The 17,896-nt window shown below is 39.3% G+C and overlaps 1 protein-coding gene across 7 annotated transcripts in view; it reads right to left on the bottom strand.

The window, feature by feature from the left end:
- Positions 1-980: 980 nt before the first annotated feature.
- Positions 981-17,896, bottom strand: part of ELOVL5 (ELOVL fatty acid elongase 5) — a 39,475-nt gene continuing 22,559 nt past the window's right edge. For 5 of the 7 annotated variants that reach the window (XM_021551267.3, XM_021551266.3, XM_021551271.1 and 2 more), the window contains 7 exons: positions 17,653-17,721; positions 15,598-15,785; positions 8,755-8,832; positions 7,978-8,149; positions 6,336-6,460; positions 4,346-4,480; positions 981-2,892 (listed from right to left, as the gene is read on the bottom strand). In XM_021551267.3, coding sequence (XP_021406942.1) covers positions 2,761-2,892; positions 4,346-4,480; positions 6,336-6,460; positions 7,978-8,149; positions 8,755-8,832; positions 15,598-15,785; positions 17,653-17,710 — 888 coding nt within the window. In that variant the 5' untranslated portion in view covers positions 17,711-17,721 and the 3' untranslated portion in view covers positions 981-2,760. The remainder of the gene's footprint in view (positions 2,893-4,345; positions 4,481-6,335; positions 6,461-7,977; positions 8,150-8,754; positions 8,833-15,597; positions 15,786-17,652; positions 17,722-17,896) is intronic. The other 2 variants (XM_021551270.2, XM_021551268.3) reach the window with 1 other exon arrangement.

Here is a 17,896-nt window from a genome sequence, read left to right as displayed (position 1 = left end):
TCCAGCTCTCAGACATTTTTCAGTTGCTGCTGAGACTGTAGAAGAGTATCCAGGAGCTACAGTTTTTGCCACACAGGTGTAGACACTGCTGATGTTCCCAAGGTCACATCTCCTGCTAGTTCTGAACGAAGTCACTGGGTTTTGTCACCACGTGCCATTAACCTCGAAGGTGAGGTTTGCAGTGCAGCATCCCCATCTCTGCTGGCTCACACAGAGAGACAAGGTTAATGCTGTGGCTTCTGCCTTCCAGGTGCTTCCTAGAGGTTTGGCCTAACAGCCAAGGAACTGCATCTTACTGGGTCTTGCTTAGAAACACACACAATTTCATAGTTGAATTGGCACGTGAAGGAGAGGAAACTGTCTTAGCAACTACCTCTGGGAGGGCGCTGACCAACACAGCATGAAACCTCTGAGCTTTTCACACAAAGTGTAAGCCCATTTCCCTGCTGTGTTTTTTGTTTAGAGCGTGCAAGGGAAAAGACAAACAGCTATGTAAGTAGCTCTCTTTTACCAAGTCCATCACCAGCCTATCTGGGGTGGTTGCAATGTACTGATTAAACATTCAAATCAGAGAGGGTTCCAAAATGATCACCTGGTGCAAAGGGGAGCTAAAAGGAAATTGCAAAAATGCTGCCATTCTGGAGACATTTTATGGACAGTACAGCTGAGGCAGGAAGTCCCTCTCTGTCACATTAAGCTTTGCTCCTGGCACTCTTCATCTCAAACTACTGGGGCTGCTCTGCATTCAGATTCACTGCATTCAGTGAGTCAGTAATCCCAGTGGGGGTTAAATCCACCACACGGACCAGTATTTCCACAGCCAGGCAAGGGAACAGTGTTCAGTAACTGCCAAAGGTTTCTGTAAAGAATGTGTTGCCAAATCTCTGGTACACTAAATGCAGCTGTTCTTCCATCATGGTGGCTCTTCCTCGGCCTGACAAGGATGAGGCAATGCATTAAATCTGTACAGACCCACAGAATTCAGGCAAAGATCATCAAAAGTGTTTTAATGATTAAACCATGTCAAACATTAACAATGAAGTATATTCAGATGAGCCAAGAGTTTATTTCTAGCACATTTAGACAGCCTATTTTGAACATTATAGCTGCTGTACTGAGCTATGTAAAGACTCTGCAAACCAGTACCTAGAAATGAAGACACACGCACAAGCTTTGATAATGTAAACATAACAGACAATGTCTCCTTCAAAACGAGGAATGAAAACCCACAAGGCTAGTAAGAGAACTTATTAATTCCTTAAGAGATGTGCAAAAATTTTTAAAAAGATTTAAAAACAATTAAACGTGTTAAAACTGGCATTTCTATAAATATCAAAAAACCAAATACTTAAACTTGAGCAATGACCAGCAGAATGTCTTGCACAATTCAATTTTTCAGAGCTTAATGGACTCCACCATGGAAGAGACCAGAATACTAGCAACAGATACTGGCTTTGCAACTGACTCCTCATATGTGCACGACAGCATTTTACAAGAAGGAGTAACTTTAACCAGCACTCAAACCAAATCCTTAGATAACAAGCCAAAACATTACCAGTGATATACACAACTCACATTACAGAAACAGACATTTCCAGCACATTTCAGTAACATTTAAAAAACATTAGCTATGACTCAAACTGTTTCAACTTGCTTGTTTGGGAAAAACAAAACATCTTCGTGTTAGGCACATTTTGAAAGTGAATGTATGCTACATGAAGAACAGTTCAGATACCAACTTAAATACAGACAACTCCATCAGAAAAGCATCTTTCTGGCTCCACTTTTAAATATATTTTTGGATATGTCACAGACTTAAACAGTAGCTCCTAAAATATGGATATGGCTATGGTAATAACACTTGAAACTGCCAGTTTCATATTAAAAAACACTCTTCATTTAGCATTTAAGAATTCTCAGGAATAAGAAAGAAAAAAAAGAAAAAAGGTAAAAAGAATAGATGGGTCCACCCTGTATATGCTCTAAACTTTAGAGACAATATTTAAATCTTACTCAACTGTGTACGTGCCAATTACTTTTAGGTTAGTGATGTACTTCAAATAAAAAAATAAGATCTATTAAAAAGGTAAAGTAACTTTTCCATCTGTTTTGTGACTGTTGAGTCAATTAAAGCCAAATATACAAAACTAAATGCGCCATTTCCAATTTCACTGTATCGAGTAAGAGATACGTAGCAACATGTATCACATACAGAACAGTAAAATGATCAATGGATTCTTCTAAGTGACTTTTTGATAAAAAGTCAATCAACTGAAAAGTTGAAACATACCCTAATTTTTAAACCAGTAATAAGCTTTGGGCCCTGCTTTTTAATTTAAGGCATGTGTGTTTATCTACTGAAACCAGCATCATACAAATTACCTCTACAATCACATGCATGATCTATAGTTAAAAAAATGGAGGTTTAGATTACAGTGTTTTCAAATTGTGAATCATAATTCAGCACCTATCATATTGACTAGTAAGGCAACAGCAGTGTCGGATAATATGATAATACTCCCTTCCATAGTCTATAGCAGGGTCAGTGACAGCCCAGAATTATTTTTAAACTTTAACCTACTTTTATGTTCTGTATACGGTTTCTAGGGTGTTTGCACTGGTTAAGTCCTACATAAATCACACTATTCTAGGCAGGAATAGTTACAGTAGCCATTAGAGTATTAGTGCACAACTCTCATTGTGCTTACAATCAGATGATTTTGTTGTTGGGGTTATCAAAATGGTTTTTCAGTTTGGTCTTCAATCCTTCCTTTGTTTCCTTTGTTTCACATTGTTCTCAAGGGAAGAAAAGCTGTTTGTGTACCCGTTTGCAATGGCCGTGGAGCCATTCTGATACTCTTTCCTCCTCGAGGATGCCTTCTTGTTGTAAGTCTAAAATACATGGAAAGACACATGGTTTTGCTTAATTAGATTTAAATAACCACTTCTTCGTAGTAATTCTAGAAACACAAAGTAAACTTGCATTCATAATTTTTAAAGACCTTGTGCTGGTGGTAAGAGTCTAACAAGCTCAACCACTTTTTGTGTATGAGACTACACTATGCCTTTCATTCATCACAGTGAGAGGAGTAGTTCACTTGAAAGGAAAAAGGCTTGGCAGTATGATGGCAGTGTTATACTAATAGTAATTTAGAAACAAGGGAAGCAATTTTATGAGCAGACTATGGGATAAGAATATACTCAAAATGACATGTGAGGAAGGAGGTTTGAGGCACTGCAGGTGACAGTACCTTGAACAAAACCAGAACAAGAGGTAGGTAAACAATAAAAGTGAGGGAAGTTCAGAGACAGAAATGTGATGGGAATTTTCATTTACTAACACAAGAATCAAAAATGAACAGGATCGGGGAGACTGTCTGAAAAATTACAGACAATAAAATATATGTAAATTTTTTTCAAAGGGGCTCAGCTGCCTGACAAAAGCACATTTCCCCAAATTTCTGTGTGAAAAGAACTTAAACAATTAGAAGTTAAAATATGAGCAAAATTGACAAAAAAAGTCAAGTAATATCTGGAATATATGATAATATTTAATTAGCATGTTCATATGCAGCAAGTGATAGAAATCATGGGATTGATTCTAAGAAGTACCAGAAGACAGAGAAGCCTGCTGTGTTTCCCCCATGAATCATTCTCACCAGAACCAAAATGCCCAAATCTCTCAAATGCCATTTGAAATATATAACAGAGTTTGCTTGTCTGGGGGCAGCAGGTTTGATTTTCTGCAGACAGTACTACATGATTTTCTGTAGAAAATAGTTGTACACCTTTGTACAGAGCTCAGTTATGAACTGCTCAGAATTACACACACCAAATCTGGATATGTGCAAACATTAAATCAGATTTGTAGAAACACAATTAACCCACTAAATTTCCATATGAAAATACAAAAAAGTGCCTGTAGAAGTGAACAAAACCCAGATTTCTGCATGTTGTGAGTTTAGAAAGTTTCCCTGGATAAAAAACAAGCATTTCTCCTTGTAAAAGCAGAAATGAACAACTCCTTCGGGTGCTTCTCAGGTTCACATGCTGCTGGTTTATTTCAGACTGGAGAGAGATTTGTCTTATAAAGCTCCTCCTCTCCCTTACCTGCAGTTAAAATTTCAGTAAGCCATTTTTTTGTATAACTGGCTTACTGAAATTACTAAGCATTCTGAATTATGGGTACAAAGCATCAGAGATTTGAAAGTAGAAGACTGATCAATAAGTGTAGTACTTCAAGAACATATGAATGTTAGCGAAGGATAGCAAAAGGACATTTTAAGCATATCTTTCTGTCACAGCCAGCAGAATGCTAGAAAGATTTGATGAATGTTACTTTTACCTGAATATAGAAATTTGTGAAGAGGATAATCAAAGAAATCATGTAAGAAATCTGAAAATACAGCCACCCCTGAGGAAATGCACATGGCCAAACAACACCACAGCTGGTCTGGAAGATTGTCAAGACAAACTGAATCTGGGGAGAGAAAACAAAAATAAGAGAAATAGAGGACATTAATGGAAGGAGGAAAAAACCATGAGTGACCAAAACCTCAACAGTTATTTCATAAACAAGTAAAGAGTATGTAATATTGTGTGTCTGGCAAGCATTTTCTCTGTAAACCTGAGTTAGCAGACATTCAGATTGTGGTATCCTCTTAAGCGTGTTTATTTGTATTTTTCCATTTTAGAACATTCGAGTAACTTATGTAGAACTGATACATAAATGTTCCAAGTGAGAGTTGGAACATTCTTCCTAGTCACTTCTTCCTAGTGAGAGTTCAGTGGGATTTGACTTTACCATCCTAATGGAGTAGATCTGCACCTCACTGCTTCAGCTGCAAAAGACCTAGGCTAACTTGGTCTACACATAGACCCCTGCAATCCCTTCCCACAGACAGAAACCATCTGACATACAGCTCCAGTGGAAGAATGTCCAGGGGTAAAGGCTGCAGGGAAGCTGGGGAGCCAGGGAGGTGGATAAGGGTCCAACTATCTCTTCTGCAAAAACAGAGTTTGGGCTTATGTGATGCAGAGGGCCTTAGGCAAAATTCATCCTCACATGAAGGCTACCAGATTAGGGAATGTTTATTTAAAAAGGGAAAGATTGTTTGTTCTGCTCTGCTATTTTGCTGCCCTAGCAGCTATGCATGCAGAGCAGGCAAGGAAAGTGAAAGCTGCTATGACAATAGCCAGGGGAGCAACCAAGGCACCAAGACACTGCACTCTGTAGCACTTGAACAACCAGGATGAAGAATAGAGCCTAAATCTGGAAAGAAAAACAGAAACAAACCTCAAACCAAAGCAACCCACCATGCTTCCCATGAAAATAATGAGCCCTCAACTACAATACTTAGCCATCCTTCAGGAAGAACAGTGCTAAAAAAAGCATGTAGAGAATCAACACTGTGAATTGCTGGCAGTAAAATGCTATTAATCATCACCAGTAAATATTATTAAAACTATTCACATCTCTGAGAAGGGGCAGGGTGGGGGGTAAGAATATAACAAAATAACTTATCTCTAGGTTTCAGTTTCCCCCTCTATAAAATGGGGAAGACAGAACACTCATGCACATTTCCTTGTGGTGTTCTGACATGTTGTACACATTGAAACCTGGTTCTCCTGCAGTATCACTACAGCATGTGCTGCATTATTTAATTTCTCTGCTCTTATCACCTTCAGCACACAGTGGTTAGGCTTCATCACCACACATGTTAGAAATAATGCAAACAGATACAAGGAGTCCAACACAGAATTACAGGAGAAAAAAAATCTGCCTATTTAAAGTGCAGAAAGAGAGCAGAAATATTGAATAGTTTTTAATAAACCATTTGCAACTGCATGCAAAAGTAGGACAGAAAAGGCATTGTCCTGCAGGACTAGAATGGTCCTTGTTAGCTGTGGACAGCATTGCACTCAGTTTCTGGTCTGTCCCAGCCTGACCAAGCAAGCACAGGGAATACCATGCTAGCTCAGGAGGGCTTGTAAGAAAAGCCTCCTCCCTGGCTACCGAGTCCCAGAAATCCCAGCTGTAACTGTAATTGTAACTCCCAAATACATCTAGCTACACAACATGGTAGAGGGGAAAAAGATCCCAGAGACCTCAGCACTGATTCATGTACATCCCCAGTCCCCATCATCCTGAAAACACAGCAAACAGATGTGCAGAAGTTGGATTTCTAAGGTGATGTAGGTACTATAAGATGTAGAAGGTACTAGCTCTCATTCCCTTTTCTATCCCCTGCCAAAATTTCCTGACTTGGTAAAGAAAAGAGGACCTCATCACAAATACAAGAGCCTGCTGAAGCACTGAAGAGCAAATCACTCACCAGCTGTCCCTGAGTGATGTACTTCTTCCACCACAGATAAGGACGCATTGCTGGAACAGCAGACAATCCATAGTAGGAGTACATGAGGACATGGATAAAGCTGTTCAGTGTGGCACCAAAGTAAGCTAAAAAAAGGGTAAGGGAAAAAGAAAGTACACTGCATTACCAGGAAGGAACATGCTGTTTCATGGAACCTACAAAAATAACAAGTTCAAAATGTTACTATTTAAAAGATGATTTATCTTAGAAGAAAAGCAAGAGGGTTCTTTTTTTACCCTGTTTTTCATTCTGCCTACCCAATGGAGTAGCTGAACTGCTTTGCAGCTTTGTGCTTTACACCAGTCTTCTGGTTTTGTTTCCTCAAGTTACTCTTTTTCACATCTACATTATGGTTTCTCAAAGGAACTGAGGAAACTGATAAAAAGAAGGAATGCTCACATACGAAACAATCAATAGCTTCACCATTCTACTTTTAGGTTTATTTCACTTCCTTCCAAGCAGGAGCCAATTTTGTCATTGGCTTCAGATATCTTCAGAAACTGCAAGTTAGCTATTTTATTTGTCCTTGTTTACAGCACCCTCAGTCATTAAAGAAGCTTCTAGCTTAACACCAAACTGCATCGAGCTGTGATGACACAATAGAACATAAAGCTTGGAAGAAGAAAAACACAGGACTAGAAATAGTACAAAAGTGTTTTCAAGACACGTGAGCACAAGACAAATTCTACGTACATGCAGTTTTAATTGCTGTATGAACAAGGACTGACTTCCTTGGAGGAGAACGTGTTTCCAAATGCAGACCTTTTATAAGTTCAGTATTACTCACTGTTGTGCTGACAACACAAAACAAATACAAGTTTCTATGCTGTTTGGCTCACAGACCAGACTCCCAAGGAATGCAGCCTCTTAGTCTGCATTGCCAGTAGCTCACATCCATCGGGTTTGAAAAGGTTTCTCTTGAATGGAGTGTTCAACAAAGCCAGTATCTATAAGCTGCACATCTTAACCACAGCTAAGCCATGATAATGCAGTTAGGAAACTAGATGCCAGCTAAATGCAGTAGAAGTAAAGAATAAAAGTCAGACTTCCAAAGGTTAGCAGGATTTAGACAAGAGAGACATGGACATTTTCCACTTAAGATTCATTTGTTCATGTTCACTAGTGCTTAGTGGACAAGATTTTAATTGAAATAATTTGTTATGGCCAGTGGTATAATGAGCTTAAATTAAGAAAGTCATATCTCAAGTGAATTTTACAGACACAAGTCACTTTTAGCTGTTTTATAGCTGAAACAAGCTTCTGGCTTGACTTGGAAAAGAGTATTGTTTCATCAGAGGGTCTATAACTACAGCAAAAAAAAGAGAAAGCAAGGTTGATGGGTATCTGACCTGGGCTAATGCACCTGATAAATGTCACACTGTCACACAAATTCTTCAAACTACACAGACATTTCTTTCCTAGAGGCTGCGCTGGCAGCTTAATTCCTGCAACCATCTACAACAGTTGTAATTTAGCAAAGGAGCTTAATATGGTACAGAACAAATCCTGCAGCTGAAGGTGCCAGAGACGTTTGGTTTGATCAAAAGACCACCAAAACAAAGCCCCTGTTGCAGATGTTCCCCCACCATAGCCCAGTACTTACAGTGACCACAAGGCACCCAGTTCATAACAAACCACCAGATGTTCAGCATTGTTGCATGGTGGTAGACATGCAGAACAGTGATCTGATGATTATTTTTCCTCAAAATGAAAAAGAAAGTATCCATGAACTCAATGAGTTTGGAGAAATAGTACCACCAGAGGACACGTATGATCTGGAAAGGAGGAAACAAGTTTTAGAAGCTTTGCACATTGTGGGGGTTTTCAACTCTTAAGTTATCTAAGTGATTAAAATCCAGTATTCTGTCCTGCATTACTAGGATTGAAGACACTACTGGGACCTTCTGTAATACTTCTGCCTCAGGTTTCTCCATAGGAGAAAGAGGTACAAATCTATAGCTACAGCTGAAAACAGGATGACAAAGACTGCTTCATGAGGCTACTGCTGTGCACCTGGGTTGACCTGGGAGAAGTAAGAAGATACTTAACCAGAGCTGGTGCTGCAGTGCTCTCTGTAAAGGAGAGGTCACAACTGTGACCAGAAAACATCATCGCCAATCTCAGAAAGAGAAGGGTAGTCTCAACACAGAGTGGTTGGATACAGTGTGAAGACCAAGTCCTCATTTTTTGATCTGGGGACACTTGAAAATTTGCACATAAATACCAAACCATGAATACATCATAGATTAACTATTATGTCTGACGGTGCTTCATCTATTGTACTGCAAAAAGATGAAAAAGATCAATAGTGTTCTGCTCTCCACTTACACTCAAGTGGACAATTTGAAATATTTCCAGCTCTAAGTCTCCATTACAGTACCTTCATATCAGCCTCTCCTCCACTGTGTGTATCCTGACAGAAGAAATTGTATCCTCCTTCCAACACTCCTGTCACCAGCTGAGCAAATAAAAAAAATAAAGCATTATTTGAGGAGAAGGCTGAACTCCATTGCACCTGCAAACCTCCACAATGGCTCTGCCCAGAGATCTGGTGTCAAGAAAATCCTGGACACCCGAGAGTGGCATTAGGTTGAATTCATGTTCCAAGCAGTGACTGAATCATAGTGAAGGGTGAATTAATAAATTCTCCCAATTGGGGTATACCAGAATAAAATTAGGAGAAAACATTTTATCCCCACTGTGCATTTTCAGAGTGAAGTCTCCTTCTTTGCTGATGGTCTCATTGTTAGAGAAAGCAGATAACCAAAGTTCAGTAAATACATTTTTCTTCAGATTACTTTTGGAAAGAACTGTATCTTTAAAAAAATTTATACTCAAGAGATGTGGCTACAATTTTTTCAACCATATGACAGGGCATATTTCAGCTTGGCTCTCCTTAACAGTTAACAACACATGCTTCACTGCATTGCCATTCTTCAAGATCTTTTTAAGCAACTCACTCGTCCCAAGCACATTACATCCTTCCCAATATAAGTGACATCCTCTGCAGGATATGCCACTGCCTGCCTGACTTCCTGGCATAACAAGTAACACCTCAAACATAACGGAGTCACAATGAAAAGTAATGATCAACTATTGGTTATGATAGATGACAGGGAGTCTGCTGTGGAGGGGCTGGCTCTGAACTCTAGAGAAACAAGATCCACGCTGGATGTTCTCACCCTTTCACAGATGGTAGGACAGGTTGAGAGCTGAATGGGAGAAGGAAGCATAAGCAAAGACATGAACAAGATACCCCTTAATATCTCAACAGAAGGGATCATTGAACATTGTTTATAAAGATGTTCTTCCCCTTGGGAATAGCATGAGGAGAGTAACAACTTGAGGCAACTCCCAAATGAAAAAAAAAATTGTTAGGTATCTCATAAAACATCTGAAAGGCAGAAGCAAGTTGTATGGTTTTGCCCTTATCTATCTACAGGATAAAAAATAGCTTTGCAAAGCCACAGTAGAAATTCCTTATACTAAAAGTAATTTTAAAAGATGACTTGATTAAAGGACTAGAATGACTGGTATGACAAAATGCTGTTCAGAACTGTGAACAGGAAGCCAATTTTAAAAGGTTTGATAAAGATTATCCCCCTAAACGATCTATCTTTCCCCAGTGTTATTTCCTTCATGCCTCATTTTCCTCCTATATTAGCTTTTAAAATACTCAAGTCAGCCTAGGTCATTATTTTTGACCTTCTAAGATAGTATTATTACTGCAATTTAGGGGAAAAAAACGTACATCTAGTTTATCATAATATACAGATCTGAAAATATCTCTTGTATTACAGATAAATCAATATCACTCTGCCACAGCAATGGCAGGGCAGCCGTGCACATCAGCAGCAGACTCAGGCACTTTCCCTACCCAAGCAACAAAGGGAAGGCAGCCAAGGAAGGATTGCTCTCCTGGCTGCAGGGCTCTGTAGAGGACACCAATTTAAAAGTGGTACCTTGCTAAAGGACCAGCTGTGCCCCAGAGCAAGCTTTGCACCAAGCCACTTTCAGGCCACTGAGGGAAAGTCCGCGTGCCTTGCAAGCACCCGCCAGTCCCTCAGACAGGACACCACATTGTGCTGTGATCATGTTAAGTAAGACCTTACAGACGTTTTCATACAGTTCTCATAGCTCAAGGAAGTGTTAGGAATAGAAGGATAATCACATTGTTTACATTGTAATTAATCCAAACAACATCCATCATTAATGTTGCACTCTATAAACTTCTTCCCAGTAAAGGCTGGCATAGTGAATCCACAGCACTTTTCCTTCAAGTAGTACAGGCTCACCACCTAGAGTGTAATGCAAAGGTGTCTCCATAGATCCCACCTCTCTAAAGGACAACGGCATCAGTGTGGCTATGAGCAGTGGCTTCACCTCAACCTGAATACTCCCTTGTTTACAAAAGAATATATTATTGTATGCTAGGAACTGTAATACTCTCACAGCCACAAACAACATAAGCAAAGCAACATTTGTAGGAATTGTCAGCATATTTTATCATATTTAGTATGGTTGTGAAAATAATTTCATTCCCCACTTTCCAGAAGGAACTGATTGGTTAAAAGCTGCTACAGCTGCCCACAAACTGCTGTTGCTGCCCACAAACCTTACTCAGTGCAACATACAACATGTAAATAATCTTTTTCCCCATTTAGCCAGCTGCTCCTTTGCCTGACACCATTATTTCCTGTACCCACAATGCCTTCATCACATGCTAGAAAGCTTCAGAAAACAAAAGCAAGAGATGACTGTGAAACATGACCACAAATGGCTCCATTATGCACGGGTGTATATTCCCAGGGAGCTGCTTCCCTGCCACCACAAAAGCTATAAGGAGGGGTCAGAAATTTTCAGGAGTGCATTTAAGTCCTTGTTAACGCATGCTGTGGTCTCCTCCCTGGATGGCCTGTGTTTCCAAGATCTCCTTACACCACTGCACCATAGGTCTGAAATTTGCCCAGAAACAGAATGGTGGCTCCTCTGTCAACACAGCCTTGAGACAACCTTTCCTTCCTTGCCTGTTCTCTCCAGAAGTCCTTCATCTTCAGGCTGGCAGGAGTCCAGGCCTGCTGATGGCACTGCTGATGGACAACTACAGGTAAGTCTTCTCTTGAGAAATTAACATGTCAAGAAAAGGCCAATTATAACCATTTGCACTTGAGCAAACCACTTCACATGGTTTCTAAACAGCACAAAAAGATAGTTCATAAGCCAATTAAAATGGTACGCAAACTCAATGTTAAGCTCCTCAGCTCAGAGGAAAAACCTGCAGCTCAAGATTCCATTTGTGCTGAAACAACCCACTTTCTTCCCCTGCAATGAACTTTTCTTTTTTCCTATTGCTTTCATTTTGTAATTCTGTTGCTCAAGTCTTTAAAATGCTGTGGCACATGCTGTTTTACCACCTCTGCTACTGAAATAGGCCAGGACACTAATACCAGTCTGACTGGGTGGAAGAGAGGTGTTACTGTGGAGGACTTTGTTTTTTTCTTGTGATAAAACTAAAGTCTGAGACTTACTCAGGAGAGGGGCAGATAAGGGACCTAGTACTACATCACTCTGTCAAGGCATGATGGGTTTACAAGGCTCAGAAGAGAGCTAGATTAGAATGAAGAGAAACAGAAGTTCATGTCTGATCAAAGCAAGCAAATGCCTGCACAGATACAGAACTTTATCTTTACATTAATGCAGTTACCCCGGGGCAGAGATAAGAGCTTCAGGAGGGTGAAGAAAGAAAGGGGAGAGGAAAGAGCAGGCTAGCTGCCACCCATGGCTCGTGTGACACAGCACCTCTGCACAGAGCCCCCTGCTTTCTAAGACATTTCCTACACCATATGCAACACCTCACTCATCAGGAAAATCTAAAGACTTTTCTCAGGGAGATTCAGTGTGGAATTAACTTTTCAGATGAAGAAAAAAGACAGTAAAGAGATCACTTAAGAAAGTGAGCCTTCATCATTGACCAGTTTTCTCTAATGTAAGCCCAGGTGGTCTAGATCACTTGGCCAGTTTTACTAACAAACTCCCCCAAAATAACACAGGTCTGTGTGCAGTGTAACTGGGTACCTGGCTCTCTCCCCTCCTAGCTACCTTGCCCAGCTGAGACTCAAGCAGAAAGCCAGGGGCACAGGCACGGGTCACAGCGTTGCAAGACGCCTTCTGATCCCAGCACAGAGCAGCAGCACAGGGGAAGCAGCGCTGCCTCCCGTTCCAGCTGCTCCTGCAGCTCCTCCAGACACAGCCGTGCCAGCCAGCAGGTGATCAGCCCATATCCTGTAACCCCACTGCCAGACCCTGCTAGACACCTGCTCCACCACGCAGGAAGCCATTCCTTGATGATCCTGCCTGGACATGAGGGTGTTATTTCTCCCTGAAGTCTAAGCACTGTAGTTTTTTATAGAATAAAGCATTGTTTGTCCCCGAAGAACATCCTGTCCTCCTGAATTATGTGACAAATTAGCCTGGAAAAACCTCTCCAGCTCCCCTAGATCTGCCTTGTCTGTTATATTGTCTGGGACAAGAGCAGTCCACTTCTCTGCAAGTACCAAAACCCAGCCAAGTCATTAAATATCCTAATAAAAAAGGTATAGCAAGCACAGACAGAAAGTATTAGGAATTCCACATAGCAGGTCTAAAATTCCTAGTGATTTTAGACCAAAGTACACAACACCTAGAGCTACACAAATCCTATGATGCCAAATTTCCCCATATTATTGCTTACAATCATTCAGATATAAAGGTCAGAAAACCAAGTAGGTCATTCTTTTCATCCCAGTTGGGAGGATACCTCACTTTAATATCTTGTTTTGCTCACATAATATACAAACTGAGCTGTGATGCTATGAATCATGACCTGAATCACCACAGCAGTAACTCAGGAAAAACTTCAAAGTAGGGTTTCAGGTGTATTGCACACAAGCTATTAAAGCAACTTCTTTTCAGACACGCTACTAAGCCAGTTCATAAATGGTGACATTTTATGATTTTCCTCGCAGTAGGATTGAAAAATTTTAATCCAACTGAAACGTAAAATGGTCTTTTGAGAGCTCCTTACAACAAGGAGAACAGGGAGCTATGCAAGTTCTCTGAATACTCAAGTTCTCTAATGTTCCTCATTATTCTGTCTTAAAAGCAAATAAGTGTACTATAAAGTACTGATATATGGCTAATCCTTGAAATGAAAATTTCCAAAACTGATGAGATATGAGCAAGGGTATCACAAGCTGTGCACCAACAGGGGTAACTGTGCAGCTACTTCAGATCGAGAACATACCTAGAGATGCAAGAACCCATTTTTCTCCTATGCCCTTTTGTTCTCTCCCTGCAAACATCAAGCAGTGTGGTGTTATGTCAGCATGGCTCTCTGCTTTGCAGCATTTTTATGGGATCAGTCCCTTGTTGTAGAGCATCACTTGCCCTCACATCCACCTTGTAAGTGCTGCCAACCACATTTTATTGCCACTTTAATGCTATAATGTGTTTAATAACCTTCATAATGCTTTAACTTTGTGTATGCCTATTTACAAGGAGAAGGTATATTTACAATACTAATGAACAATTCCATATGGATAATACTGGATTAAGAGCAACACTCATTTTCACATGAAGTATTTCGTTATATAGGAAGGAGGGGTCTTAATATTCACTGTATTTTAGCTGTGTCATTTCTCCACAATATAAAAGCTATTTATCTGGTTACAAACATGAAGACTTCTTCAGCATATAATGAACAGTCCTCCCTTGGTAACCAGTTTATTGTTTGCAAGAAAAAGACATTTTTAGGATCAACAGGGTATTTTCTCTTGTTTAAATTTACCAGAAGGTTTTGTAACATAGCAGAATGTTACAGCAATTTAGAAAGTATTCACACTTGGTACAACTGAAGAAAAGTCTGCACTTCTAAACTCCCAATAACATTTCTGGAGGTTAAAACAACAGATAACTATATAACTGTAAATAATACCTGCATGAAATAATGTGGATGGACCAACATCAACACTACATTTAGACAAATTAAACTGATCAACACACATTTTTTTCTGGATTATAACACCCTGACAAGGAGTTTAGAAATGTAAGCATATCAAGAACACAAGTAATTCCAAGTACCTACTGAATGCAAAACTGCTCCCAACTGAACAATTAAGCATCAAATTTCTTATTAAACCAACCCAATAATTTTTGAGTAGACAACTCACTACACAAGAGAAATAACATTGAATTTAAATACTCCATCTTTAAACACTCACCATGTAGAACACTATAGAATTAACTACAAACTTAAAAGAGAATCACAGCTTATATACACTTCTAACTAACTCACGCAAAAAAAAAAGAGATTAGTAGATTTAGTCCTAGGTTGTATTTGGAAAGACTGTAGTGAAAGAATTGAAAAGAGAATGTTGAAAATGAAATATCTCATTACAGAACGAAGAAATGCTTTGGTTAAAAGTGTGCCAGAATATTCTGTACATTAATGCAAAAGCGTAATTTTCTGACCACATCATTATTTACCCTACCATAGTTCTTCATTTTCACTTGAACAAAAACAGACAGTTCTGAGTAAAAGCAGCTAAAGAGCTCTCTTGGAAGTGGAAAACTTTATACTGCCTGAATCTTTGGAAGTCCACAGAAGGTTAAATTCAGTTTGAAATCTACTTGTATGTTTAGATTTTAAGCCTAAAGAAATAGATTAATCACAATGGCATTGTTTCAGCAACATTTTTTTTTTCCTCAGAAAATCTAAGAGGATGCAAAAGAACTTATTGGAAGCTTACTGAAATAGATGCAAGGAGTGTGTGCATGATTAAAGAAGTAAATAAAACATCTTGCCCTCCAGATAAAGCCACAGTTTTGCTACAAAGCACTTTGTACTGTACACCAGCACAATCACATTGAGCAAGGAGATGTTACTGAAGGAGTAGCCAAGTTCATGCTGAAAGATCAGGACCTCACTTGCATCAACTGAGCAAAGTGCATTTGAAACATTGCTAACCAAGGTCAGCAAAGATGTTTAAGGCAAGGTTTGTTTCACACCATCCTTAGAGGTAACATTACAATTAAGGCTTTCTGCCCAGACAAGTGACATTGAAAATGGTTGCACCGCTTCTGCAGATGCTCCCTGAATTCAGAGGCACTGCTCTACTTCCAACAGGAGCCAATGTAATTAAAACAGACACTGCAAAACAAGCCTGAGCAACCCTCTTTCTCTTACCTCATAAAACATATACAGAGAAAGCAGTGTAAGTCCAAGGTTGTAGATGACTAGAATACCCCTGCATGAGAACGGCTGTTTATTCCGCATGTACTTTGGTCCTAGCCATACAATTAGTAAGTACAAAGCTGAGAAGATAAAGGTAGGTGTATAGTTCTCCAGAAGAAGCCATCCTTTTACTCTGGGGTCTGAAACAAACAAACAGAAATATACACATACTTAAGATTTTGTAAGGAGAGAATTCGACACAACTAAAAATAGTTGTACCCAAAATTATTCCAGTGCTAGAATACCAAAGAAAGACAAAGGAAGTGCAACAAGCCCTTTTACTAACAGCCACGTTGCTAATTACAAACAATAATATTTTGTTTACATATTTAAGAAAGCAGAAATCATTATTTTCCTAAGGAAAAAATATTTTTAAGTTATTACCACTATTATTTTTAAATACTCCTTACCATTCAGAACTGTCACCCACTTGAATACCACAGATAATTATAAATAAAAGCTTCAACAAATCTCTCCCCTTCATTTTCTCAAACCAGCCCTTCCTGATGGTACATATCTTATTTCCTAGAGTCAGCAAACCTACGAGCAAAGCAGATACCTCTGTAGTTATAGGTGGATGATCCTGATAATTATTTTCCAGTCAATTCTAACACAATTAGAATTTATGTGCTATTAGAAAGAATTACATTTTGGAGTCCTTGTGTGAGCAATGGAACACAGAGCAGTCAGTCCTGCCTGAGTAACCAGTCTGGTTGGCAATGCATCAGCTTCTGAGGTAAAGCACATAAACCATCCTCAATCAGAGAATTTGAGGGGACTACTTGGAACATTAGTGTGATCCTTTTGAACCACAACTGTGTTGTCCATACCCAGAAACAGCACAGTACCTCACTCCTCTCACTTAAGTCAGTCCAAAGTACTGAAATCAGTTAACCAAACTATAAATGAACAATTCAAGTATTGCTGTCGTTCACAGTCTCAATTTTAAAGGAGTCATACATGGATCCTGAATGTATGAAAGGAGGCCTTAAAATTGTAGGTTGGAAAGTAGGTAGGCAAACAAGGGAATTGTTTAGATTTGCCACCTTTATGGTTCATGATTTTTCTCATACAGCAAATAGAGACCATATGCCAGCACAGGCAATATGTTACATCAGAACATCCAGGCTAATGTAAACAGGCTTAATATGAAGAGAGAGGCAACAAGGGCACCGAGATACTAATAAAAGCAAACAGAAAACACACTTAGAAGAATCAGAGGCTTGTTCCATCTCCTGTGGACTTTCTCCTGAGAAGAAGGGGCACCATCACCGGATCTTGAGTGGGACAGAGAAAATGCATTACTGCAGCAGTCAGAAGAAGAAAGCACATGCCACTGAGCAGCACTGCTCTGCACACTCTGTGCAGGATGCAGTCATTTAATTCCCCTGGTCAGAACCAGGTGGAACTGGGCCATCCTACCCAAGCCTGCAGCATGAGGCCCCTGCTTGTCCTGGTTCCACAGTCTCTAGCTTCCTTACACTGACCAGGACTGCAGTTCTCCACCTGCAGAGTTTTTCCCTGGGCAAAATCTATCAACACTATTGCATCTTCAAAAAATAATGATTTCAAAGAAGTAGCGTTTCCCAAAAACAATAGATATTTTTAGTGAAAAATTCCAGAGAAGATCTAGTTATGAAGGCAGGAGTATTTTTTATTTCATTAAATGCAAATTAAAGTGGCTTTTTTAGAATAAAAGCTATTACTAAATAAAAAAAAAAGAAAGCAGCAAAGATCTGTGTGAGGTAAGTCACTCACTAAGACAAACAACATGCCCTTAACTGATAGTAAGAAGAATGACCTCTTCAGGTCAAAAGATCAGAAGCATTGAATACTCTTATTTATAACACTGTCAGACATTTTGATGCTTTGCAGATCCTAAAGAAAGTAGTCACCTGTCAATGTCAAGTTAGAAGAAAAATGTTTCTTGTGTTCTAATAAGATCAGTTTGATTTATTTATTATGTTATTTTTATTTATGTATTTATTAACTTCTGAGAAATCTTACCTCTGGGTCCAAGCCAAACATCAAAGTAACTATTGATTGTTTTATCCATAAGTTCCATTATATAACCTACTGAAATGGAAAGAAAAGGAGAAAGTTAGTTTTTCTGCTCAGGAAAATAGTTTACTGGTCAGCATCTGAACACATTCTGTTAGGGTTAACAAAGAAAATACTAGTATGCAAAAATTCCAGCAAAAGTAATATTTTCTCAGCATATATTAAGTACATAAAGCTTACTCTAGTCTCA

Source organism: Lonchura striata, chromosome 3 (assembly GCF_046129695.1).
Source record: "Lonchura striata isolate bLonStr1 chromosome 3, bLonStr1.mat, whole genome shotgun sequence".
NCBI classification, from domain to species: Eukaryota; Metazoa; Chordata; class Aves; order Passeriformes; family Estrildidae; genus Lonchura; species Lonchura striata.
The sequence above is the reverse complement of the archived record's forward strand: the minus strand, read 5'-3'. Positions and strand labels throughout refer to the sequence as shown.